This window comes from Hypanus sabinus, chromosome 12, assembly GCF_030144855.1.
Source record: "Hypanus sabinus isolate sHypSab1 chromosome 12, sHypSab1.hap1, whole genome shotgun sequence".
Lineage (NCBI taxonomy): Eukaryota > Metazoa > Chordata > Chondrichthyes > Myliobatiformes > Dasyatidae > Hypanus > Hypanus sabinus.
Genome location: NC_082717.1, coordinates 79,395,604 through 79,419,397, shown reverse-complemented (window position 1 = coordinate 79,419,397; position 23,794 = coordinate 79,395,604). Strand labels below are relative to the sequence as shown.

Sequence of the window (23,794 nt, the reverse complement as noted above, 5' to 3'; positions counted from 1 at the left end):
CGGTAGCTGTGTCGGGTTGCCACGACAACAGTAAACCGTCCGAGCTTACCGTCTATAATGTACCATGTCTTAAACGAAGGCATTTTGGAGCCTCTTCTGACATTTCAAATCTTTCTGTGAGAATCTCTGCAGATTTGATGTTGTTGATCGGATGGGGATTCACAATGCGCTCCACCTCCCCGCCCCTTCCAAACTGGATTTGCTCTCCGATACAAATACCGCCACATTATAACCTAATTAAACTCCTCCACCCCTTCTCCGCGAAAGAGAGAGAAAAGCACCCGCTCTTCGTAGAGCCCGATTTCTGTTCCACTTAGCACCATGGTTGCAAGATATGTCTGGACAGAAATTCTCTGTTTAGTACATTGAAGGGTTAAAAAAAGAAATAACTCTGCTTTTGAAGGTATTACTTTGTTCTTTTCGTTGGCCGGGAACCATTCTGTTTCCTTCTTTTGGACTAATCAATGCAATCCTCATCAAAAGGTATTAGAAGTTCTTTGGTCCTAGGCCGAAAAGAAGCTGGCCAATAAAACCGTCATATATATATTCAACGATAAACGTCAATTGTTCATTAGAACCCCAAGTTCACTGCTGCAATTTTACACTATCCGATATGTTCCCACTTCAGAAGATTGGTGTTTGATTCTATCCAGATTTATTTCGAAATTCGATTGACCTTTTGTTCTTTATCCGAGATCGTTTTAAAATTATATCACCCCGTTCTCACAAAATATTACTGTTAAATTTACGACGTTAACGGAGGGGTGGGGGCGTTATTAAATGTGGAAAAACAGGTTGCTTTGAACTTAGATATCAAAAGGCCAGTTGTGTTTAATTCAAAGCTGGAGTGGGCTTGACAAAAGGTTATTCTCCGTCAAAGGATGTGAAATGAAGTACGTGGGCATACACTCATTTAATGACAAGTAATTGACAAATCCGAAGACTCGCATTACTAGAGGAATAGAACTGTATTAATTATTTAACAACGATTACCCTTTCAGCGTGTCCTGCACAGAAGTGGTCATGTATTAAAAATATGACATGTTAAATCACACTTGGGTGCCATAGAGAGCGAAAGGGAAAACGCGGCAAGATTTATATTGTCGTCCGATACCACCGGAGGTTTAGAAACTAATTATACGTTTCATGACGTACATTCACCCTCTGGAAGTTTTAAAATGTCATATAGTTACAAATGGCGATAGATAGACAGATGTTTAGGTAGACAGACAGACATGGAGACATGAACCAGTAGGTGCTGGAATATGGAGATTTTTTTTTAGCGAGACTAAGAGAGAGATAGAAGACGGACAGCCAAGTTTCCTAGAGACCTAGGCTAACACTGGTTCTATGGGTTCTGAACCGACTGATGAAGCCCATGTGGGATTCACAGACTACGAATCAAGCGGGACAGGAGATGACTGGCAGAACGGACGATTTGGCGGTTTGGGAGGTGCCGGGGCTCTTTTCTACGTTTACTGTTAGGTTTCTTTGTGTCCTATCAACGGAACCGAAGTCCTGAATGCCCCATTTCCATTTTGTTCGTGTTTGGGTACCATGGATTCCCTGAAATGTCCGCGGGGAACTCCACACTTCTTAAGGAGTCTCTGAGAACATCAGTGATTTCCCAGTGTCGCTTTAGTAACATTATGTCGTGGCGGAGCTCAGAATGGGGTGGTTGGCTCCCGTAATCTGATGTCGGTCATACAAACTATGCGGCCGTTTTATTGGAAGCGGCTACCGGAGCCAATGGTAGGGTAGGGAGTTCGATCGCGGCACCGATCTGTAAGGAGACTCTATGTCCTCCCCGTGGAACTTGGGTTTTCCCCGGGTGCTCCGGTTTTCTCCCACAGTCTAAAGATGTATCGGTAGGTTAATTGGTCATTGTAAATTGTCCCTGTTTAGGTTAGGATTGATCGGGGTTGTGGGGATGCTGGGGTGGCATGTGTCGAAGGGCCGCAAGGGCCTACTCCGCTCTTTATCACTAAATAACTAAACAAACAAATAAAAGCCAGGTGTAGGCTTTCTAGCGAAAAGGGGAAGGGTACTTGCGAGGCAGTTATTGAGGCATCTCTTCAATGCCTGCGGCAATCGATATCAGAAACGTGCAGGAGGACAGCGGTCACTGCTGCCCAGTAGACCACCAGCCGGCTGCCATGTTCGAAATATAAGTAAATAGCTGTTAGGGAACAGAAGTGGGCCTTTCGTCTTAAATACCAATGAGGCAGTGTTTAAAGGTACCCGAAATCCGCTCGCTTCGATCCCATAACCTGTGATAACTCTAACTCTGCAATCTCAATCGATCCTGTAATTAAGCGAACAAGTAATGTTTTACTTGTGGAAGAGCCCCCCACTCTAACACCCTGATTGGCTGGATCTTGTACTGTTTGTTGTCCCTGTTCCGGATTCCCGTTATAACCTTAGACTAACTGAAATAAAATTTGATTCTAGATTTTTGGGACTGCTCGACCAAAGTTCCAAGACGCCTCGTTAAAATAACTTGTGTGTTTCTCTTTCGAATATACAGTAATACATTACTAAAAGGCAAATTTTCCCATTTGTCCGTCATTTGAGAACCCACTGTCAATATTATTACAAGATGGTTATAACGTAAACGCGCTTGTCGTTATCATTTATTTACTCCCACCCGGACAACGTAACATTATAGAAATTAAAATGCGCCGCAGAGTGATTATATTTTAGGGAAGAGAATGTCAGTGGTTTCATTTGCGCCCGTGTCGCTGCTTTGGTTTGATTAAAACGGTCAGACCTATCGTGTGTGGATTGATTTCCACGGATCTCACTCTGGTGCGATGGCTTTCTGTAGATGCTTAATCCTGCTGTGACAACGCCGCTGTTTACATGCGTTTTCCAGGTGAAGGCATTCGTTTTATATTCTACCGGCTGTATTAATCACTTTAAAAAAATATACTTCAAAGTGATATCTCAGAGAACGGTTAATAATGAGATGGCTGTTCAAGCATCCTGGAGGCTAACTTGTCGAATTTTGTTTAGAAACTACAGACTAACAATATTGCAACGTAGAAATTAAACGCTGCGTACTTTAGCGCTCGCATTGCAATCGCAGCGAAGATATTGTTATTCCAATACAATGGAAACAGTACAAGATAACAACGGATTGAGTAACCAACAATGTTGATAAATCATTGTAATAAAGCTTTTGTAATCACCGTACACCAGCAAACAAATTAATTTCCTTCCTTGAGAAGGAACCATCTTTAACGCCGAATAAGTAACGGAAATACAGTGGGGATTAGAAACATTCAGACATTTCGGATTATGTTTTCGCTGCGAGACACCAGACCCTCGATTCTGTATTTTCAAACTGCGGCCGGAAAACAGACATTCGTCACGGAACGGCATTTTAAGATTTGGGATGTCAGAGTTAGATCTCATGTTTTCTCTGACGATCACATAGTAGACAAATTCGATTTGTCTGTTATTTGAAGTTCCCTCCATATCGCTCACATATCGGCAAACAGGAGCCGTCTTTCCAATCTTTAATATACTCTTCTGAGTTGGTTTCTGCTTCACCATTATCTAACTACAGTTGCCTTATCGGTTTTAAAATGATTCTCGGAGCATTGTTCACAGATAAAGCAATCTTCAATTCCCCGTGCGCCACTTATTGAAACAATGCATTTCGCATCATTGGCCGATCCATCAAAAGATGAATGTCTTGAAAATCTGTTATCTTCAATTATCTATGCATCCATCCTATCTCCATTGTTTCTAATAGTTGTACCCATATATCTCATTCTAGTTGTCTACCCAACGCTATATATATTTATCTGACCTCCATTAACAGTTTTATGTCTGCCTGATATTTTGCGGCTCTATTTTTGGTTCAATTCGATAACATTAACTCTCAGGAGTGAACGTTGTTCAGTTATTAAATCCAATTAAGAGGGGCATCCTTTCGTTATTAAGTTTGTCTATTTATAGATGTCAATGAAGTATTGTATGCTCATTTTTATTTAAAAGCACCAGGGACCCAAATAGCATATTAAAGGAGAATAGCACTTCTTTTGAAAATAAGTAACTTAGTTGATTTACACGACTCACAGACAAATGTAATACTTGGCTGCCATCAAATTGAAAACACCGTGTTGCAAGGGAAGATGCGAACACGTTTATTGAATGCACATTGAATGGTTCGTTGCATTTGATTTCAATTTGATCACAAATCCTATTAAAACAAACAAAAAAAACAGAACAAAGTAGAAAATGTTATTTTTCAGTTACGATCTTAATTTAATAGCTAGACCCACCAAATCGCTTTCCACTCTCAATCTACATAAAATGTAACAATAATAGTTCGTTCGAATAGCTGACAATGGCGAGAGAGATTTAGGATCAGTTTATTCTACATTAGCTGGGATATTTTTAAAACCTTAAATGAACGTGCATTTTGCAGATAACGTACCTGGAACTTGTGGATCCAACCGCGACGGCAGTCCAACTCATGGAGCTGCGTTCTGACTGCAAAGAAGTCGAAGCAAAGCTGGATTATTTGAGCTCAACACAGCCAGTGTTGACTTTAGCACAAAGCAAAGATTTCACTGCCCGGCTAGGACCAAAATGATTATTTTACTAAGATATTGATCGGTGTCATAAAATTCCTTTAAACACATTGCACGAAAAATTAGAAAATAACGGATACCTGTGGAAACTGATTGAAGTGTGACGTGCAGTAGAAAGTAGGTTTTCGTATTTACTTTAACCAATGTATTTACCGATCACATGTAACATGGTTATTAATATGATTATTAAAATCAGCATATAATGAACAGGATCGAAAACGCTGGAAGTCTTTAATATTGGGACCTATGATAAATGGCAGCGCATGGTTCTTGTAAATGGACATGTCTGTGTATGCGTGTGTGTGTGTGTGTGTGTGTGTGTGTGTGTGTTTGTGTACGCGCGTGTGTTCGCGCGCGCGTACTTTTGGCTTCTGAAGATGTGTGCGTGCAAGGGTTCATAGATGTGTGTGTTGTGTTTTACTAACGTTTCTCCATTTAAGATGGTACGTGGGTATGTATATTTAGCTCCTATAATTATTGAACTTGCCCACTGTGTAATTATATCGTTCAGCGTCAGAGTTCGATGTAATAAGGCAACTTATCTTGCTGGATCATTGAAGTGAGAGACATTTTTAAGTAGTTTAAAAACGACCCCCTGACAATGGTCCTGTGATGTGGAACATGCGGGTTAGAGCATCGCATTCACATGTCTTTGTCGCCGGTGTTGGCTCATTTCTAGCCGTATTCTTTCTCGCTCCGGGAGGCCTTTATGTGATAATGAAACAAATTTCATGGTTGGTTCGCGACGTGTGTGTCCTTGGAGCGAGATACAAGTTGTTCCTAGGCGATTGCAGTTGCAACGGTGTGTTGGAACAATGTGGAATTAGAAGGGGATTTAATGTTGTTATTTTTGGTCGAATAGAACGCCATACACTTCATTGGCGCGTAGGAAACTATATCCGGAATTGGAAAATGACAGCAATCTAACCCAGTACCTTTTTTCAAAAAAAAACATTGCATTTTCACTGTTTAGTCTTGAGATTCGCCACTGTTAATTCCACTTCTTAAGTTTACGCGAGGTGCTGAAACCTAATCCTAATACACTGAAAAGTAGGAATTTTACGTGCTTTCTCTTGATGGTCTTTCGAGGGCAAATGCTGTAGGATGTGCCTTTTACATTCATCGCAGTGTCTGCTAAGGAAGTGTGCAGCTAGTCAACGATTATCACAGGTCTAATATCCTTAAAATGCTTGCGACGTCTCATTTTCTGTGACGTGGGGAAATTAAGGTCGGTTGAGACAACTGTAAGGCGTATTGTGGCATGAATTCTACTTTTTTGCATAAAACGTAGTCGTCACCGTTCTTTGGGATGAGGTGCATTTATTTGGTGAACACTATGAACATGTAGAAGTAACCGGGAGGTTGAGGCGACTTCCTGAAATTTGTTGTGGACCTGGACCTTGTATCGTTGCATTGAAATTTGAGTTAAATTGCAAGACCACAATCCAGTTAGATGCGTTCGTTAAAATCTTTGCTCTGAAATTTGTGTTGTGTTGGAAGGCCGCAACCAAATCAGATGAGTTTGTTAACAGGTTCATGTTCCAACTTCTTTAATTGATATTACACTTTGCCCCCTGTTTTCAGCAGGCACGACGGATAAGCTCGTGCAAAACTGTTATTTGTAAAATTAAAAAAAACAGCAGACACAAAATGCTGGAGCAACTCAGCAGGTCACGTAGCATCTATGGAAAGAATAAATCGACGTTTCGGGCTGAGACCCTTCATCAGGGGCAAAAAAAAACACTTTTATAATGCCACCTAATCACCTAATTGTTTGATGCTTTGCAAACTGACATCAATTTTGTTCAAAACACTGATATACTAATATACAATTGTATTTTGTGCGGTGCCTAGAATGACGTAAATTGGATATCCGCTTCCAGCACTGGATTCGCGGATGATGTAATTCAAATCTTTATTTTCATTTTTTTTAATGAATTGAGCCTTTGGTGTTTTCATTTCTATGATATTTACACGTCAGCCTAAATAAGCGCAGATCAAGACGCGAGCAAATAAACGTATTATCTTACTCAACCGTGATGCCAGCCGGGAGATTGAATGAAACAGATAAGAGAGGACTGTCCCTCAGTTACAATTTCATACCATCTCCAGAATTCTACCTATTAGAAGTACAACTATACTAATTAAACGCTGCCCAAGTTAAGTTAATGTAGCTGAACTTCATAAGGTCAAAATTGATAACCATTGCCCATTTAGCAGCTTTATTTTAAGCTGTTTGATATGTCGGGGAAGGTCGTCTTAATTTTAACAATTGAAATTACTTGACGCCTCCCACTCTCGTAAGATACCTGACCAAAATACGGAAAAAGTAAGTTTAAATAAAGAAAGTCGCCAGATTAGTTGAACATTTCGTAAATAAATTAATAAGGACTACAAAAGCAATAGTATAATAGGATTTCGAGATCCAGCATATTGTGTTAACATTTTCAATTGCGGCAATGTTTTTTGAACGTCCATTGTGGTTAAGTGGCCCTATTTAATGAAGCAATTAGATCTGATCTCATTCAGCTGATGTAGGGAATTCAATCAGGCCCATAGAAACTAACCCGATTATCACCTGAATCTCAAAGGTTCTGATACTGTGCGTGTACTAAAATATAAAGATTTTCACGCCAACATAACCATCTTTTCTAAATACGGTGGAAAAGCATTAATATGCTTTTCATATTTCCACTTATGCAAGCATGAAAATATTAGCAGATGTAGCGTATTAATTGCGTAGCTTCTTGGGAGAGCAAATGTTAAACCGTGCTAATATAAATTTAGCCGTGAATTAATACGGAGCATAACTGTCAGTCAACACTAACTGGCTGTCTATATTTATGCAAGTTAAACATTCCCTTTAAATGCCCTTTTCAATGAATGAGCGGTAACGCTTTCTCTGATTGGGAAACCTACGCCGTTAAAAAAAGCAGAACCAAAGACAAGAAAGCAGACTGACCAAGCCTTTACCTGGCGCCAAACTGCTTAGTTGCAACAGCACCGCGACAGGAAAAATAAGGATCGACACAGAAAACCCTTGTAACACTAATTCCAAAAAAGACCCACACAGAACCTCTTACCTATGGAACAACACAAGGTTATTCAACCAAAAATTCTCGGTATCAGACTATTGAGGTGACCCCGTCCATTTTTAGTTCAAGACACGCGGTTCCGTCAGTCACCTCGAAAATTGGGATTATTTGGTCTGGTATCAACTAGTTAGCACCGCCTGACAGTATGATTTACAAGGAAAATATAAAGTTAGGAAACATCGAACGTACTTTTACATCCGATTTGAATGCTGGAAGTAACTTTTGAGAGCCGAATTCTTTGGTATCTAGCGTTGGAGCATCGAAAGCACGTTTTGTTGATAGTGGAAATCCCTTTTTTAATTTTGTTTTCATCGCATGATGAGATGGGATTGAATAGTATGAACAATGTGCGAACAAGTCTTTAAAAAAGCATCACAGATGGTTAAATCGGAGGAAAATATGTTCGTTTATTTGTGTGTCTTTATTACACTTGTCTTTATAAAATGTTAACATTTCAACGCGAAAGAGAAAAGTTTTTTTAAAATTTCTTACAAGGGAAAACAAGAAAAAAAATCCTCCGTACTAAAATCTACAGTTTTAACAATAAATTAAGTCACTTTCAGGTCGTGTAGCAAAAATGGGAATTATGAAATCGCCGGCTCCCAGGATCACGGGAAATTACCAAAAGTGCAACAATTTGTGAACAATTAAAACTTTTCGCTTAAGGGAGCTAACGGGTCAGCGAGAAGTCTCATCACTGCAGTTGACAGAATTAGTTGTGTACATCTAACACTTAACACTTCTTTCGAATATATATTCTGAAACTTCGGTAGTCTACTACCAAAACAGACGTTTACAAGCCATAAATAAAGCATACACAAACCATAAATTACTTGCAGATTCTTTTTTTTTTGTTAAAACGGCAGCTACCTTCCTTCGAAGGTTTTTTTTTGTTGAAAAGGAAACGGTTGCTCGTTTTTGTCGTCAATGGAAAGTTGCACGGTGCATTTAAAACTGTACACAGAAATATCATGGATACGTTGCCTTTATTCCGAACCCCTCTGCATTTAAAACAAAACATTTAAACCGGTGCTCCCCGCACAATACAATCCAATTCGTCCCCTCCCTTCGCAAAAGAAAAAAATATCGCTAAACAACTTGACATCTAACAGGTTGAAAACATAAAAAATATTTTTGAATGCTTGGCCACAAACGATGTTTTTTTTTAATTATTATTACAAATATACACAGTTGGCAAAGTCCTTATGTGCGTGGAAATATTTTTAAGAGGAGTTCATAATAGGTCTTGAATACACACCTTGGTAGTAGGACGTGTCGCTCGCTATAGCCGAGGAGTCTAAGACCGATTTGGAGGTCATTGGTAGATTGGCGGACATTGGGGAGTTATAATTCGAATAATGCATCACCTGTTCGTAAGCCTTCAAGTCCATTTTGTGGTGCTGTTGCTCGGAAGACATTAAGTTGTTGATTGAGAACGGGTGGTTGAACGAGTAGTGGTGATCCGCCTTAAGATGGCCCTGGGCTTCCGAAGGGATGTGAGACAGGACCGAGTGGTGCTGGTGGTGCATCAAGTGTTGCTGTGCTTGCGACACCGCGTTGCTGGCATGAGTGTGCTCCGGGCTGAGAGCCGAGCTTGGCTTCAGATCCATCATGGACCTCTTCTGCTCACTGCCCGGAGAGCCGCTTGAGTGCGGGGATTCATTGCCGGTGCTGCTCTCGGAGCTGCTGCTGCCACCACCAGTGGAGCCCGCCTCCGATGTTTTCCTGTTGGGATCCTGGGAGTTTTTCAGCGCTTGCTTCTTCTCGCACTTGAAGCGCTTCTGCCTCCGTAGGTAGCAACCATTCTCGAACATATTGCCAGAGTCGGGGTGCAGGGTCCAGAATGAGCCCTTGCCCGGCTTGTCCGGGGACCTAGGCACCTTAAGGAAGCAATCGTTGAAAGACAGAGAGTGACGGATGGAGTTCTGCCAGCGTTGCTGGTTCTGACGGTAGAAAGGAAAAAGATCCATTATCCACTGATAGATTTCACTCAGGGTCAACATCTTGCTGGGAGATTGCTGTATGGCCATGGTAATGAGGGAGATGTAAGAGTAAGGCGGTTTTGCGTGGGTATAACTACGGCGGTAGGTCTTGGGGTCCCTCGATCTGTTAAGGTTGGATTGACCATATATCGGGCTCATGCTCATATTGGTGTAAGAAGTCAGGGCGTTCATAGATCCGGCCTGAGCGCTTATCGGACTCATGCTTGGGCTAAGGGCCGCCATCCCGGCTCCCATGCCGTTCATTGCCCCTGCTCCAGGAGACATGCCAGTCATTGCCGGGCTCATGCCGGTGCCCACATAAGACATATTCATGGATCCCGCTGTCATGTTGGCTGTGGTACCCATTGCAGACATACTCATGTAAGTGTTCATGCTGTTCATTCCAATTCCCGCATTCATGTTGCTCACTGAGGTATACCCCTTGATAGAAATAAAATAAAACAGGATTAATAATATGAAACAAGGCGTTAAACTCATCACTAATCGTAGTTTACTTGGGTATCCGATGTAAAATATCCATTGCTCTATTAACAGTATTCATAATTATCAAAGGGCCACCTTTGTTGAATTGATTCTCTTGGAAATAACAATTCATCCATCGTACTAATAATTCTACTAATGAGGCACTCAACTGCTGGCTAACTAATAACAATCCTGTTTTCTAATGAATTATATTGATTTATTTTTACAATTTTTATCTTAACCTCTCGAATAATCAGAAGGGTTTGTTTTAAAACAAAATAAACGATTACTATATTATGGTGTCAATTTATCATAAACGATTTCAGCAAAAAGTATACACCGTAAAGCCCAGAGGAAGATAAAGAAAAAAAATTAAAAACTCAAAATCCGCCGCGTAGATAATAAACTTCGATTAATATATCGAAGTGAGGACGAACCCAACATCTGGATTTCCGTAAATAATACGGAATATAATCTCCAAGCACAGAAAAGTGGAATCAGTTATGTCTCCTGCGCTTTATAAGTATTTAAATGCACAACTGAAACTTTATTTTAGCCAAATAGAACTTTGTTTAAAGACTATTGCGTGCAAATCGAGGAGGAATTGGAGGCGCCGCAAGTCAATATTTGATCACAAAGTTAATATTATCTTAAGGCTAATATTATCTTGTACATAAAGAGGATTGCTTTTTGTGCCGAAACCTACCTCGGGCTCTCCATAGTAGGAGCTCCAGTCTGTGTGTTCATGTCCTTCCATTTTCACTGCACCCAGCATGTTGGAGGTAGAATGCATTAGGGATCGGGAGCAGATAGAGAGAGTGAGAGAGAGAGAGAGAGACAGAGAGAGAGAGAGAGAGAGAGAGAGAGAGGGGAAGAGAGAGTGACAGAGACACAGAGAGAGAGAGAGAGGGGGGAGAGAGGGAAAGGAGGGAGAGGGGGAAAGAGGGATAGAGTGAGAGGGAGAGAGAAGCGTCTGCGCTTCTGCTAAAAGAAGATTTTGGGCGACGGATCACCCCCTGTGTCGGATTGCGGAATAGGTTATTTGAAAAGTGCTGGCTCCCGGTTTACTGCCGCCCAAAGCGATCCAGAGGCAGCTCTTGATGACAGTGGCTTGAAGTGACGTGGGTGGCTGGCGGTGAACTGTGATATAGCTGTGTGCGCGCCACACCAACCTCCAATCCCAATTTCTTTGCAGCCTATTTGAATAATCATCTCACACCTAGGCGTGAGTGCATTCGATTCTGCCCCTCCATTGTACACCTGCCAACAGCATCAAAAGGCAACGTTTGAATAGATTCATTAAACCTTAATCCGATTTGTTCCATTAATAGCAGAATTTAAAAAAAACTATTTCGAAGTTACTTCTTTTACAAGACTGTTTTTGTTTGATTGGCCGCACTATCCAACACGTAGTGGGTTATTATTGACTAAGTGTTAATTTATGGATCGAGAGGACGTTTTATTTTTGAGCTGAGTTCAATCGCTGTCATCTGTAGTTGTGTCTAGTCATATGGGAACGAACACTTAATTGTTGGTTAACAAAATAGCTCTAAGCAGACTTATTTTACCTCACTGGCCGACAAAATTCAGAGTGCCTGTTATAACCAGTCCTGGCGATAGGCCAGTGTTCAGCTTGGTCTCTTACAAGCTAACATAAGGAGAAAACGTTAGATTTCGAGGAAAGGAGAGCAAACAAACATTGTACGGGGGTGGGGGTGGGGGGAGGAGGTAGAAAAGGTAAAGAAACTCGATAGAAGATTAAAGTTCACACATGTAGTCCTGGGTCAAGGATTGGTTTAGTTTCTCTGCGGGATGGTTTTGCAATATAAAACTTAATACAAGAATACACAATGTTATAATACGGGCCAACATTCCTCGCTAAGTTCAGACATGGTCTAAACTGCCGAAGAAATGCTGGTAAAACGGTGACTTACTAAGTAAAGCTTGCAGTATTAAGCCTTCAGTAACTCAACTACCTTGCGCACGCGCACACACGCATACTATATATTCAATTATTATATGACATATATAGTCATTACGCTGTTCAAATTATTGTATTATTTGGTTAGTTGTAGTATAATCAGGTAATGTTTGTACATTGAATAAATTCCACGTGCGTATGTTTATCAACAGAAGTTTAATGGATCTACTAACTTAAACACAAAAGAGTCTCGCAAAACATGACTTTATTGGAGGCCGGATTAGCTGATTTTTTTCTCTGTATATGCACCACCTGCGGGCTCTGTGGCGATCCTGCATCACCGCGTGGTTTTAGCAGACAACAATAAACAAAAATAGCGCTCAGTTTATTGACCGTTTCGATCGCAGTTCAGTCAATTTTGATTGGGGTGGGAGCTTCCTTTCGCCATCACAGGCCTATGTTGCATTTTGCTTCTGTTTGAAGCATTACTTGGGAAAGAAAAACTCTTGATCTCAAAACTCCGCTGCCTGGCGTTTATACCCACTCATGCGGAAGGCTGCGGGAGTAAATCCGGAGCTGGAGCCCCGACTTTCAGTTCAGCGCGAACTAGCAACACCTGCGAAGCCCGCACTGTAACAGTCACTGCCGTCCCTTTGGATTCATCGGCTGCGTGGAGAGGGGCAACAGCTTGCTCCCCATATCGCAAGGCTCCGGCTTGCGCATCGACTTCGACGCAGAACAGCTAAAACGCAACATCTGTGACCGACCCCAACCAACGGAGAGGGCTTTAGCAGCATTATTTGTAGAATGTGCAACTCCTGCGAACAATGGGAGTTATACTGCAGGCTGCCGCTTCTGCTGTATCTGAGGAGTTCTGTATAAGAGTGGCCCTGTCTGTAGTAGAGCCAAGCGGTGAAAGGTCAGCGACCTGAAACACTGACTTTTTCTCTCTCCGCAGATGCCGTCTTAAATACTTCCGGCATTTCTATTTCAAAATTTCCTGCACCTGCGGATCTCTCTTTACTTTTTGGCGGAATATGAAATATTAGGAGAGCTCGGGGTACGCATTCGAAAACAAGTAAAATCAATGTTTAGGATCTTGAATGCAACTTGTCAGCCAAGCTTCATCACATAACTAAAAATGACACCCTACCCATCCAAAGGGTGTGAGACAGTCTCCGGAGGACGCTTCCCAGGAAATAGCTCCAAAATGCCGCCGAGCGCAGAATGAATATGAGCCTAGATCATATCGAATGGCGGGGCAAACTGAGGGCCCAGGTGATACATTCATGTTCATATTATGTTCTTGTAAATCCGACACTACGACCACAGCTCCCACAAAAATAAACGTTAATTTACCGCGGTCAGTCATAACTCTCGCAATCCTCAATATAATCTAATGACCTTTGGAAATATTCAATAATCTGAGTTTTCCAGTGCTTTGCCTGCAAAGTCGCTTCCAAGCTCAATGGAAGTGGGGTCGGAAGATGGGGCAAAGATGGGATATTAACTCCTGAGCGTTAAATGGTTAAAATTTTAAATGGTTAAAATTTACCTTCTTTTGTGATCTAGTACTGGTTTTTCCAGTCCTGCTTTACAAATGGCTCTTTGTTCCTTGTAAACGGCCAGTAACTTTGGTACACGGTGCGTATACAAATCTAAAAGGTCAGTTCTACCAGTCCTGCCGTGTGTCAACGCGGTCAGCCCGTCGGGATGAACAAGCGTGACCAGCAGGTGAGGAGTTTTACTTTGCAAGGTGAATGTTTACTGTGAACTACCTCGTCTAGCCGAGCAGTCCCAAAGCTGCACGACCCTCACAGTGTGGCTGTACAGGGTAAAGGGTGTAAAGTTGTTCCTTTATTTCTGTCGACCCAGCTTTTACTTGCTGAAGTCGTGTTCTTTTTTAACAAAAGTTTTATGCAAAAACTACTTCGGTTGTTTGCTGATTCTCACTTAGTCCCAGATGTTGGAGGTTTGCTTTAACTTCATATTCCACACATATGGATTGAAAAGAAAGAGCCTCAGACTACACCGCAGAAATGACCCCTGGTGCGAAATGCGTTGATACGGATTGTGTGCGCTTACTGTAAATTACTGTATTAACCGTAATCACAAATAAACATAAATAAAGTTGGCCGACGGCTCCCCCCGATGGTTGGCAGCTGCTAATTCGGACGCTCGAGTCTTGGCTGAGCTCAGCTGACTACGCCACGCCAGTTCAGAGCTGTAACATAATATATATGCGGTTCTCAGTTGGAACTTCGCGTTTCGCAATCTAGACACATTAGGGAAGAACCGGGGCTAATTTTGCAGTATAATGGCTTCCAACAACTAAAAGAAACAATTAAATAGTCAGTGCAGCTTAAGTGAACAAAATAAGAGGGAAAATGTGTCTTATGGCCCCCAAAATAAATCCGAACAAATTCCTAACGAATGTGATAGTCTTTATTGGTTGAACAACTGGAGGCTTTTAAGAAAGCATTTTTGGAATATTTAGCGAAAAGAGCAACTAGAAAGCACATACAGAAAGACCATTACGTTAGTAGTGAAACCTTTCCCATTCCCAGGGTGTTACACCTGTTTGTTGATATTTCCAGCATTAACCAACTTCCTGATGTACTTTAACTATGTACTTTAGTGAGACAACTACAGTATTTTCTTGTCATTTCAATGAACAACCAGCCTAACTGATCGATGTGCTAGGTACTGGAGAGAGTTATTGGAAACCCTTTTTGCTTTCAAATACATAGCAGAGGCAAAACTTTTTATTAAAGTTACTTTTGATACTTTTAAGAACATAGAACATAGAATAGTACAGCACTTTACAGGCCCTTCGGCCCACAATGTTGTGCTGACCCTCAAACCCTGCCTTCCATGTAGCCCCCCCCACCTTAAATTCCTCCATATACCTGTCTAGTAGTCTCTTAAATTTCACTAGTGTATCTGCCTCCACCACTGACTCAGGCAGTGCATTCCACGCACCACCAACTCTCTGAGTGAAATACCTTCCTCTAATATCCCCCTTGAACTTCCCTCCCCTTACTTTAAAGCCATGAATTCTTGTACTGAGCAGTGGTGACCTGGGGAAGAGGCGCTGGCTGTTCACTCTGTCTATTCCTCTTAATATCTTGTATAACTCTATCATGTCTCCTCTCATCCTCCTTCTCTACTAACAGTAAAGCCCTAGCTCCCTTAATCGCTGATCATAATCTATACTCTGTAAACCAGGCAGCATCCTGGTAAATATCCTCTGTACCCTCTCCAATGCTTCCACATCCTTCCTATAGTGATGTGACCAGAACTGGACACAGTACTCCAAGTGTGGCCTAACTAGAGTTTTATAGAGCTGCATCATTACATCGCGACTCTTAAACTCTATCCCTGGACTTATGAAAGCTAACACCCCATAAGCTTTCTTAACTACCCTATCTACCTGTGAGGCAACTTTCAGGGATCTGTGGACATGTACCCCAGATCTTTCTGCTCCTCCACACTACCAAGTATCCTGCCATTTACTTTGTACTCTGCCTTGGAGTTTGTCCTTTCAAAGTGTACCACCTCACACTTTTCCTGGTTGAACTCCATCTGCCACTTCTCAGCCCACTTCTGCATCCTATCAATGTCTTTCTGTAATCTTTGACAATCCTCTACACTATTTACAACACCACCAACCTTTGTGTTGTCTACAAACTTGCCAACCCACCCTTCTACCCCCACATCCAGGTCATTAATAAAAAAGTAGAGGTCCCAGAACAGATCCTTGTGGGACACCACTAGTCATAACCTCCAATCTGAATGTACACCCTCCAATCTGAATGTACTCCCTCCACCACGACCCTCTGCCTTCTGCAGGCAAGCTAATTCTGAATCCACCTGGCCAAACTACCCTGGATCCCATGCCTTCTGACGTTCTGAATAAGCCTACTGTGTGGAACCTGGTCAAATTCCTTACTAAAATCCATGTAGATCACATCCACTGCACTACTCTCATCTATATGCCTGGTCACCTCCTCAAAGATCATGTTAGGCATGATCGGTCCTTCATAAAGCCATGCTGACTGTCCCTGATCAGACCATGATTCTCTAAATGCCCATAGATCCTATCTCTAAGAATTTTTTCCAATAGCTTTCCCACCACAGATGTAAGGCTCGCTGGTCTATAATTACCTGGACTATCCTTACTACCTTTTTTGAACAAGGGGACAACATTCGCCTCCCTCCAATCCTCCGGTACCATTCCTGTGGACAACGAGGGCATAAAGATCCTAGCCAGAGGTTCAGCAATCTCTTCCCTTTCCTCGTGGAGCAGATTGGGGAATATTCCATCAGGCCCCGGGAACTTATCCGTCCTAATGTATTTTAACAACTCCAACACCTCCTCTCCCTTAATATCAACATGTTCCAAAACATCAACCTCACTCATATTGTCCTCACCGTCATCAAGTTCCTTCTCAGTGGTGAATACTGAAGAAAAGTATTCATTGAGGACCTCACTCACTTCCACAGCCTCCAGGCACATCTTTCCACTTTTATCTCTAATCAGTCCTACTGTCACTCCTGTGATCCTTTTGTTCTTCACATAATTGAAGAATGCCTTGAGGTTTTCTTTTACCCTACTCGCCAAAGCCTTCTCATGCCCCCTTCTTGCTCTTCTCAGCCCCTTCTTAAGCTCTTTTCTTGCTACCCTATATTACTCAATAGACCCTTCTGATCCTTACTTCCTAAACCTCATGTATGCTGCCTTCTTTCACCTGACTAGATTTTCCACTTCACTTGTCACCCATGGTTCCTTCACCCTACCATTCTTTATCATCCTGCAAAAGATCCTTAAACATCACCTACATGTCCATAGTACATTTCCCTGCAAAAACATCATCCCAATTCACACCCGCAAGTTCTAGCCTTATAATTTGCCCTTTCCCAATTAAAAATTTTCCTGTCCTCTTTGATTCTATCCTTTTCCATGATAATGCTAAAGATCAGGGAGTGGTGATCACTGCCCCCAGATGCTCACCCACTGACAGATCTGTGACCTGACTCAGTTCTTTACCTAATACTAGATCTAGTATGGCAATCACCCTAGTTGGCCTGTCAACATACTGTGACAGGAATCCATCCTGGACACACTTAACAAACTCTGCCCCATCTAAACTCTTGGAACTAATCAAATGCCAATCAATATTAGGGAAGTTAAAGTCACCCATGATAACAACCCTGTTATTATTGCACCTTTCCAAAATCTGCCTCCCAATCTGCTCCTCGGTATCTCTGTTGCTACCAGGGGACCTATAGAATACCCCCAGTAGAGTAACTGCTCCCTTCCTGTTCCTGACTTCCACCTATACTGACTCGAAAGAGGATCCTGCTACATTACCCACCCTTTCTGCAGCTGTAATAGTATCCCTGACCAGTAATGCCACCACTCCTCCCCTTTTCCCCCCTCTCTATCCCTTTTAAAGCACTGACATCCAGGAATATTGAGAATCCATTCCTGCCCTGGTGCCATCCAAGTCTCCATAATAGCCACTACATCATAATTCCATGTATGTATCCAAGCTCTCGGTTCATCACCTTTGTTCCTGATGCTTCTTGCATTGAAGTACACATAATTTATCCCTTCTGCCTTACTACCTTTATATCCTTTATTCTGCTGCTTTTTCCTCAAAGCCTCTCTATATGTTAGATCTGACTTTACTCCATGCGCTTCTTTCACTGCTCTATCGCTTCAGGTCCCATCCCCTTTGCAAATTAGATTAAACCCTCCCGAACCATGCTAGCAAACCTACCAGCAAGGATATTGCTCTCCCCCAAGTTCAGGTGCAACCCATCCAATCTGTACAGGTCCCACCTTCCCCAGAAGAGATCCCAATGGTCCAAAAATCTAAAACTCTGCTCCCTGCACCAAATCCTCAGCCATGCATTCAACTGCCATCTCCTCCAATTCTTACCATCACTATCACGTAGTACTGGCAGCAATCCTGAGAACGCCAGCCTTGAGGTCTGGTTCTTCAGCCTTCTGCCTAGTTCCCAAAACTCACACTTCAGGACCTCATCCCTCTTCCCGCCTATGTCATTGGTCCCAACATGTATCACAACTTCTGGTTGCTTTCCCTCTCATACCATGATGTCATACACCCTGTCAGAGACATCCCGGACCCTGGTACCCGGGAGGCAACAAACCATGCGGGTTTCCTTCTCACGTCTACAAAATCTCCTGTCTGCTCCCTTGACTATAGAGTCTCCAATGACGACAGCTCTCCTCTTCTCCATCCCATCCTTCTGTACCACAGGGTCAGACTCAATGCCAGAGGCCCTGCCACCGTGGCTCACACCTGGTCGGTCATCCTCACCAACAGCATCCAGGACAATTTTCTATCAACCTTTCAGACAATGAGTTCTACCGTCACTGTAAGTTGTTCTGGGAGAAAACTGCCAGCTTCTATTGTTGCCGAGTTTCCTTATTTCCCATTTCATTTCCTTTCTAGGGGCTAGGAGATCGTTCATGAAGTGTGGTGGATACTAAACTGAGGGAAATCTGATTTGAATATATTTCAAAATTCTACCACCTTCCCAAGTGTCAGCATTACATATTGGTATTGTTTTATTATTGTCACATGTACTAAGATACAATGAATTGCATGTCTTGCATTCTGTTCATGTAGATCAAATCACAGTGCATTGAGGTGGAACAATAACAAAGCAGAATAAAGTGTAACAGCTCTAGAGAAAGTGCAGTGCAGGTAAACAATGAAGTTCAAGTTTGTAACAAGATATTTGTGAGGTTTAGAGTCCAACTTATCATACAAGAGGTCCATTCACGAGGCTGATACCAGTAGGATAGAAACTGATCTTGAGCATGATGATACATTCTTCCAGACTTCTGTAACTTCTTTCTGATGGGACTGTGGAGATGAGGGAATACCAGGTGTTCCAGGTGTGGTGTCTTTGATTATGGAGGCTGCTTTACTGAGGCAGCGAGGTATAGGCAGGGTCCATAGAGGGGAGGCTGTTTCCCCTGATGTGCTGAGCAGTGTTCACAACTTTCTGCAGATTTTTGCAATCATAGGCAGAGCACAGTTGCCATTCCAAGCAGTTATGCATATCACATTTTATATGTCAATTTAAATGAACTTAAGGTATCTAAAGTATTGATATGCCATCATAATTATAACTATAATTTTCTAAATGTACAGCCAGTTTGCACCTAACAAGCTTTTACAAAGAATATTGATTTTACTGGATAGATTTTAGCTATTTTGAATGCAGATTGACATCAGCCAGGGTATCATTCATACTTCTGATGACGTTCTTTGGAATAATTTCAATGGAACTTCTACATCCATCTGAGGAGAAAATGGTTTAAGGTCGGTTTAATGACTGATTCAAAAGATGTCAGCTTTATCAGTGTGGCACTCCTTTGTATTGTCCTTGAGAGCCTGGTATGGAAACACCAATGCCCAGCAGTGGAAAAGTAGTAGATACAGCCCTGTCTATCACAGGAAAAACCCTCCCCATAACTGAGCACACTTACAAGGAGTGCTGCCACAAGAAAGCAAAATCCATCATCAAGGACCACCCTCATCCCAGGACATGCATTGTTCTCACTACTACCTTTGGTCAGGAAGTACAAGAGCCTTCGGTCCATGCACTCAGGAACAGTTATTACCATAAAAGTATAAGATTCCTGAACCAGCATGGATAACTTCACTTAACCTGAACACTGAACTGACTCCAGACTCATTTTCAATGACTCTATACATTTACTCAAGTAAATATTATTTAATTATTTTTATTTTATTTATTATTTGCACAATTTGTCTTCTCCTGTACACTGGTTGTTTGAAAGTCTTTGTTATGTATGGTTTTTCATAAATCCTATTGTATTTATTTATTTTCTGCAAATTCCTTCAAGAAAATGAATCTCATACATAGTGACATACATTTGTATATGTACTTAAACAAAAACTTTACTTTGAACTTTATGCTAGCCTCTTGTTTAGTTCTCAAAACTGATTAAGGTCTTGAATGATAGTCAGGCCAAAGTGCTACATTATTTTCTCAACATCTCCTGCTACAATTTCTGCTTCCGTGAAGCTATTAATTTAATTGATCTTAAGGTGGGAGTGACTCGACTCCAGCTAAGGTGAGTGAAAGACTTCAGCTATGGATAGCAGTACGGCGATACTCTTCATTCTTGAAGAGGATGACAGTGTTCACCTGTATTTCAAACAATAATGTTGCAGCTGGAGATGTAGTGTTCTTTATCCATTGGTCTTAATCATAAAAAAATGTTTTTAAAGTCTGGGGTTGTGATAATGCCAAAAGTCTTCATCAGAAGAATGGCTTTAAGCAAATATATAGGGAGAGGAAATATTTAGTGGGATGTGGGCAAAACACAGACAAATGAAACTAGATTAGGTAGAAAGATTGTTCAGCATGAATAATTTGCACTGTCAAGTCTGCTTCCACGCTGTATAAATCTATGACTCTGGTGCTTCTGCTGTCAATGACATAGGTTCCCTCTATCCTCTCATTAATGCGACCAGCTCAACTAGCGTACAGAAACTGAATTGCTGTATGCAAGGAACAAGGAGCAAACCCCATGACAGGATGAGAAACACTAGTGTTGAATCCCCAAAATATGGCAGCTGTTATTTTTGTTTAATCATGAATATTAGTCATTTAAACTAGGCATGGACATGGATTTATTAACTTCCTTGCCTGGAACATTGAAATTGTAGAACATAGAAATCAACAGCACATTACCGCCCTTCGGCCCACAACGTTGTGCCGACTATGTAACCTACTCTAGAAACTGCCTAGAGTTACCCTACTGTATAGCTCTCTATTTTTCTAAGCTCCATGTACCTATCTAAGAGTCTCTTAAAAGACCCTATTGTATCTGCCTCTACCACCGTTGCCGGCAGTGCATTCCACATGCCCACCACTCTCTGTGTGAAAATTTTACTCCTGACCTCCCCTCTGTACCTGCCTCCAAGCACCTTAAAACTATGTCTCCTCACTTTAGCCATTTCAGCCCTTGAAAAAGCCTCTGACTAGTCACACGATCAATCCCTCTCATCATCTTAAACACTCTATCAGGACACATTGCATCCTCTGTCGCACCAACGAGAAAAGGCCAAGTACACTCAACTTATTCTCATAAGGTACGCCCTCCAATCCAGGCAACATCCTTGTAAATCTCCTCTGAGTTTTCTATAGTATCCATGTCCTTCTTGTAGTGACGTGACCAGAACTGAACACAGTCCTACAAGTGGAGTCTGGCCAAGGTCTTATATAGCTGTAATATTACCTCATGGTTCTTGAATTCAGTCCCACAGTTGATGAATGCCAACACACCATATGCCTTCTTAACAACACTGTCAACCTGTGCAGCAGCTTTGAGTGTCCTTTCGACACGGATCCCAAGATCTCTCTAATCCTTCACGCTGTCAAGGATCTTACCATTCTGCCTTTATTCTACCTTCAAATTTTACCCACCAAAATGAGCCACTTCACACTTCTCTGGGCTGGTCCGTCTGCCACTTCTCAGCCCAGTTCTACATCCTACTGATGTTGCGCTGTAAACTCTGACAAGCCTCCAGACTATCCATAACACCCCCAACCTTTGTGTCATCAGCAAACTCCACTCTGCCGGAGTGCTGGAGTGCTGGACGGGAAGGGCAGCCTGGTCACATGAAGTGCTGGATGTTCCCACCTTTGACATCCCGAGCAGAAAACTGACCTTGCAGTCATACCCACTATTGTTAAGTTAGAGGAAAAAAAGAGATATGAAAGTAACTAGCCTGTTGAGGAAAAGCCCTACTACACTGACTCTTGCACTTCTGATGACCGCTCCGCTAGGCAGTGTATCACTTTTAACCCAGAACTTTCTCAGTGGCCTTGTGCAATGATGAGCCACTACATCTGCCCACTTCTCCCAATTGAATCAGGAGGGAATGAATGTAATTCTTACCTCAATATATCAAATTTGACAAATGTTATTAAAATGTGTACTCTACATGACATAGTACTTTAATGTCACACTGACAGTTATCCTAGTTAATTACAGCATTTAAGATTGGATGGTTACTAGATTAGTGGTATAAATTACCCCAAGTATTGGTTGAAATAGGAAAATCAGAGTGGAGTTGAACATTTGAATGACAATACATTGATAGGGATTGAATTAAATGAGATTTCCTTGAGAGCTGGCAAGGACCTGATGGGCCAAATGTCCTCTGTCATTTAGGGAGTATGGAAGAAAGTTTGAAACAATGCATTTTATAGAACTATCCTCAAACTAAATTCAACAGCAAGCTATACAAGCAAAAAGTAGGTCAAACAAACAAAAACTTGGTCATAGGGACAGTGATGTCTGAAGTGAATGAAGGAGGACAGAAAAATATTCCAGGGTTGGGGATCCAAGCATTGTAAACAATGGCAATGAAATTTCAACATGCTGGGATTGAGACAGCTCAGCAAAGAAATAAGCACAGAGAAAATTATAGATCAGGAAAAGGCCATATGGCCCCTCGTGCCTACTCCACCATTTATTTCCAATGCAATTTTGGCCTCAACACCACTTCCCAGCTCTCTCCCCAATCCCTTGACAAACTCATCATTTGAACATCTGTTTGATAATCTCTGCCTTGAATTTATGTAATCACTCCACTGCTACAGCTCTATGAAGAAGAGAATTCCGAAAATTCACAATTCTCTGAAAGAAGCAATTCCTCCTCATCTCAGACTGAAATGGATGGCACCTTTTTCCGAACCTATGCCTAAAGTTCGAGATAGCTTTACTAGGGAAAACACTTTTGTTGGTTGGCATCCATATCACCGCGGGCCACAGACCCGACACACAACTTCATTCATAACCATATAATGCAACATGAGAATTTGGTTTGCACACCAACCGAGGCCAGGCAGCTACCCCGCCATCAGTCTCACCCATAAATGAGTGAACTGAACTTGCAGTATTCCACCTTACTAATGAAAAACATCAAAGATAATAATCTGCGCCATATTTTGGATCGTGCACCGGCTTTGATGCCTTCCTTCTTGGGTGCCGGTAGCCGCCAGTAGCATGGTGCACAACAAATCCAGCTCCACCGCCACTGGGCAACTCTCCAGTAAGAAAGGCCTGCAGCACTGGATGTTCTCAATATCCAGCAGTGTCATGCAATCGTACAAAAGAAGAACAAATGGACATTGGCTTGGACCCAGAAGGGCTGCTGCGACTATTACAGCTCCTCTTTAAAGAAATGGTGTGAAGAACGCCCTTCATCTCATTTGGGTGACCAGCAAAATGGAGACGCACCGGTTGCTACCAAGCAGCGTTAAATGCTCATGAAATTATGCGACAGAACAATAAGGATCGTGGTCTGGTATACAGTTGAAATGCTCAGGAACATAATAAGCTGCAAGAGTAGTGGTCCAATCACAAAGAAGGGAAAATCTGCAGACATTGGAAATACAAGCAACACACACAAAATTCAGGAGGAACTCGGCAGGCCTGGTGACATCTATGGAAAAGAGTACATTCGACGTTTTGGACCAAGACCCTATGACCTGTACTCTTTTTCATAGAGGCTGCCTGGCCTGCTGAGTTCCTCTAGCAACTTGTGTGTGTTGCAGAGTAGTTGTCTCTGCCCAATATATCGTGGGCACGTAGCTCTCCCACCATTAGTAGAATCTGCAGGAGGT

At 42.0% G+C, this 23,794-nt stretch overlaps 1 protein-coding gene across 1 annotated transcript in view; it reads right to left on the bottom strand.

Annotated features, from left to right (window-relative positions):
- Positions 1-8,152: 8,152 nt before the first annotated feature.
- Positions 8,153-23,794, bottom strand: part of foxa2 (forkhead box A2) — a 39,234-nt gene continuing 23,592 nt past the window's right edge. The window contains exons 2-3 of the mRNA XM_059985368.1: positions 10,871-11,424; positions 8,153-10,122 (exon numbers count right to left, since the gene is read on the bottom strand). Coding sequence (XP_059841351.1) covers positions 8,923-10,122; positions 10,871-10,957 — 1,287 coding nt within the window. The 5' untranslated portion in view covers positions 10,958-11,424 and the 3' untranslated portion in view covers positions 8,153-8,922. The remainder of the gene's footprint in view (positions 10,123-10,870; positions 11,425-23,794) is intronic.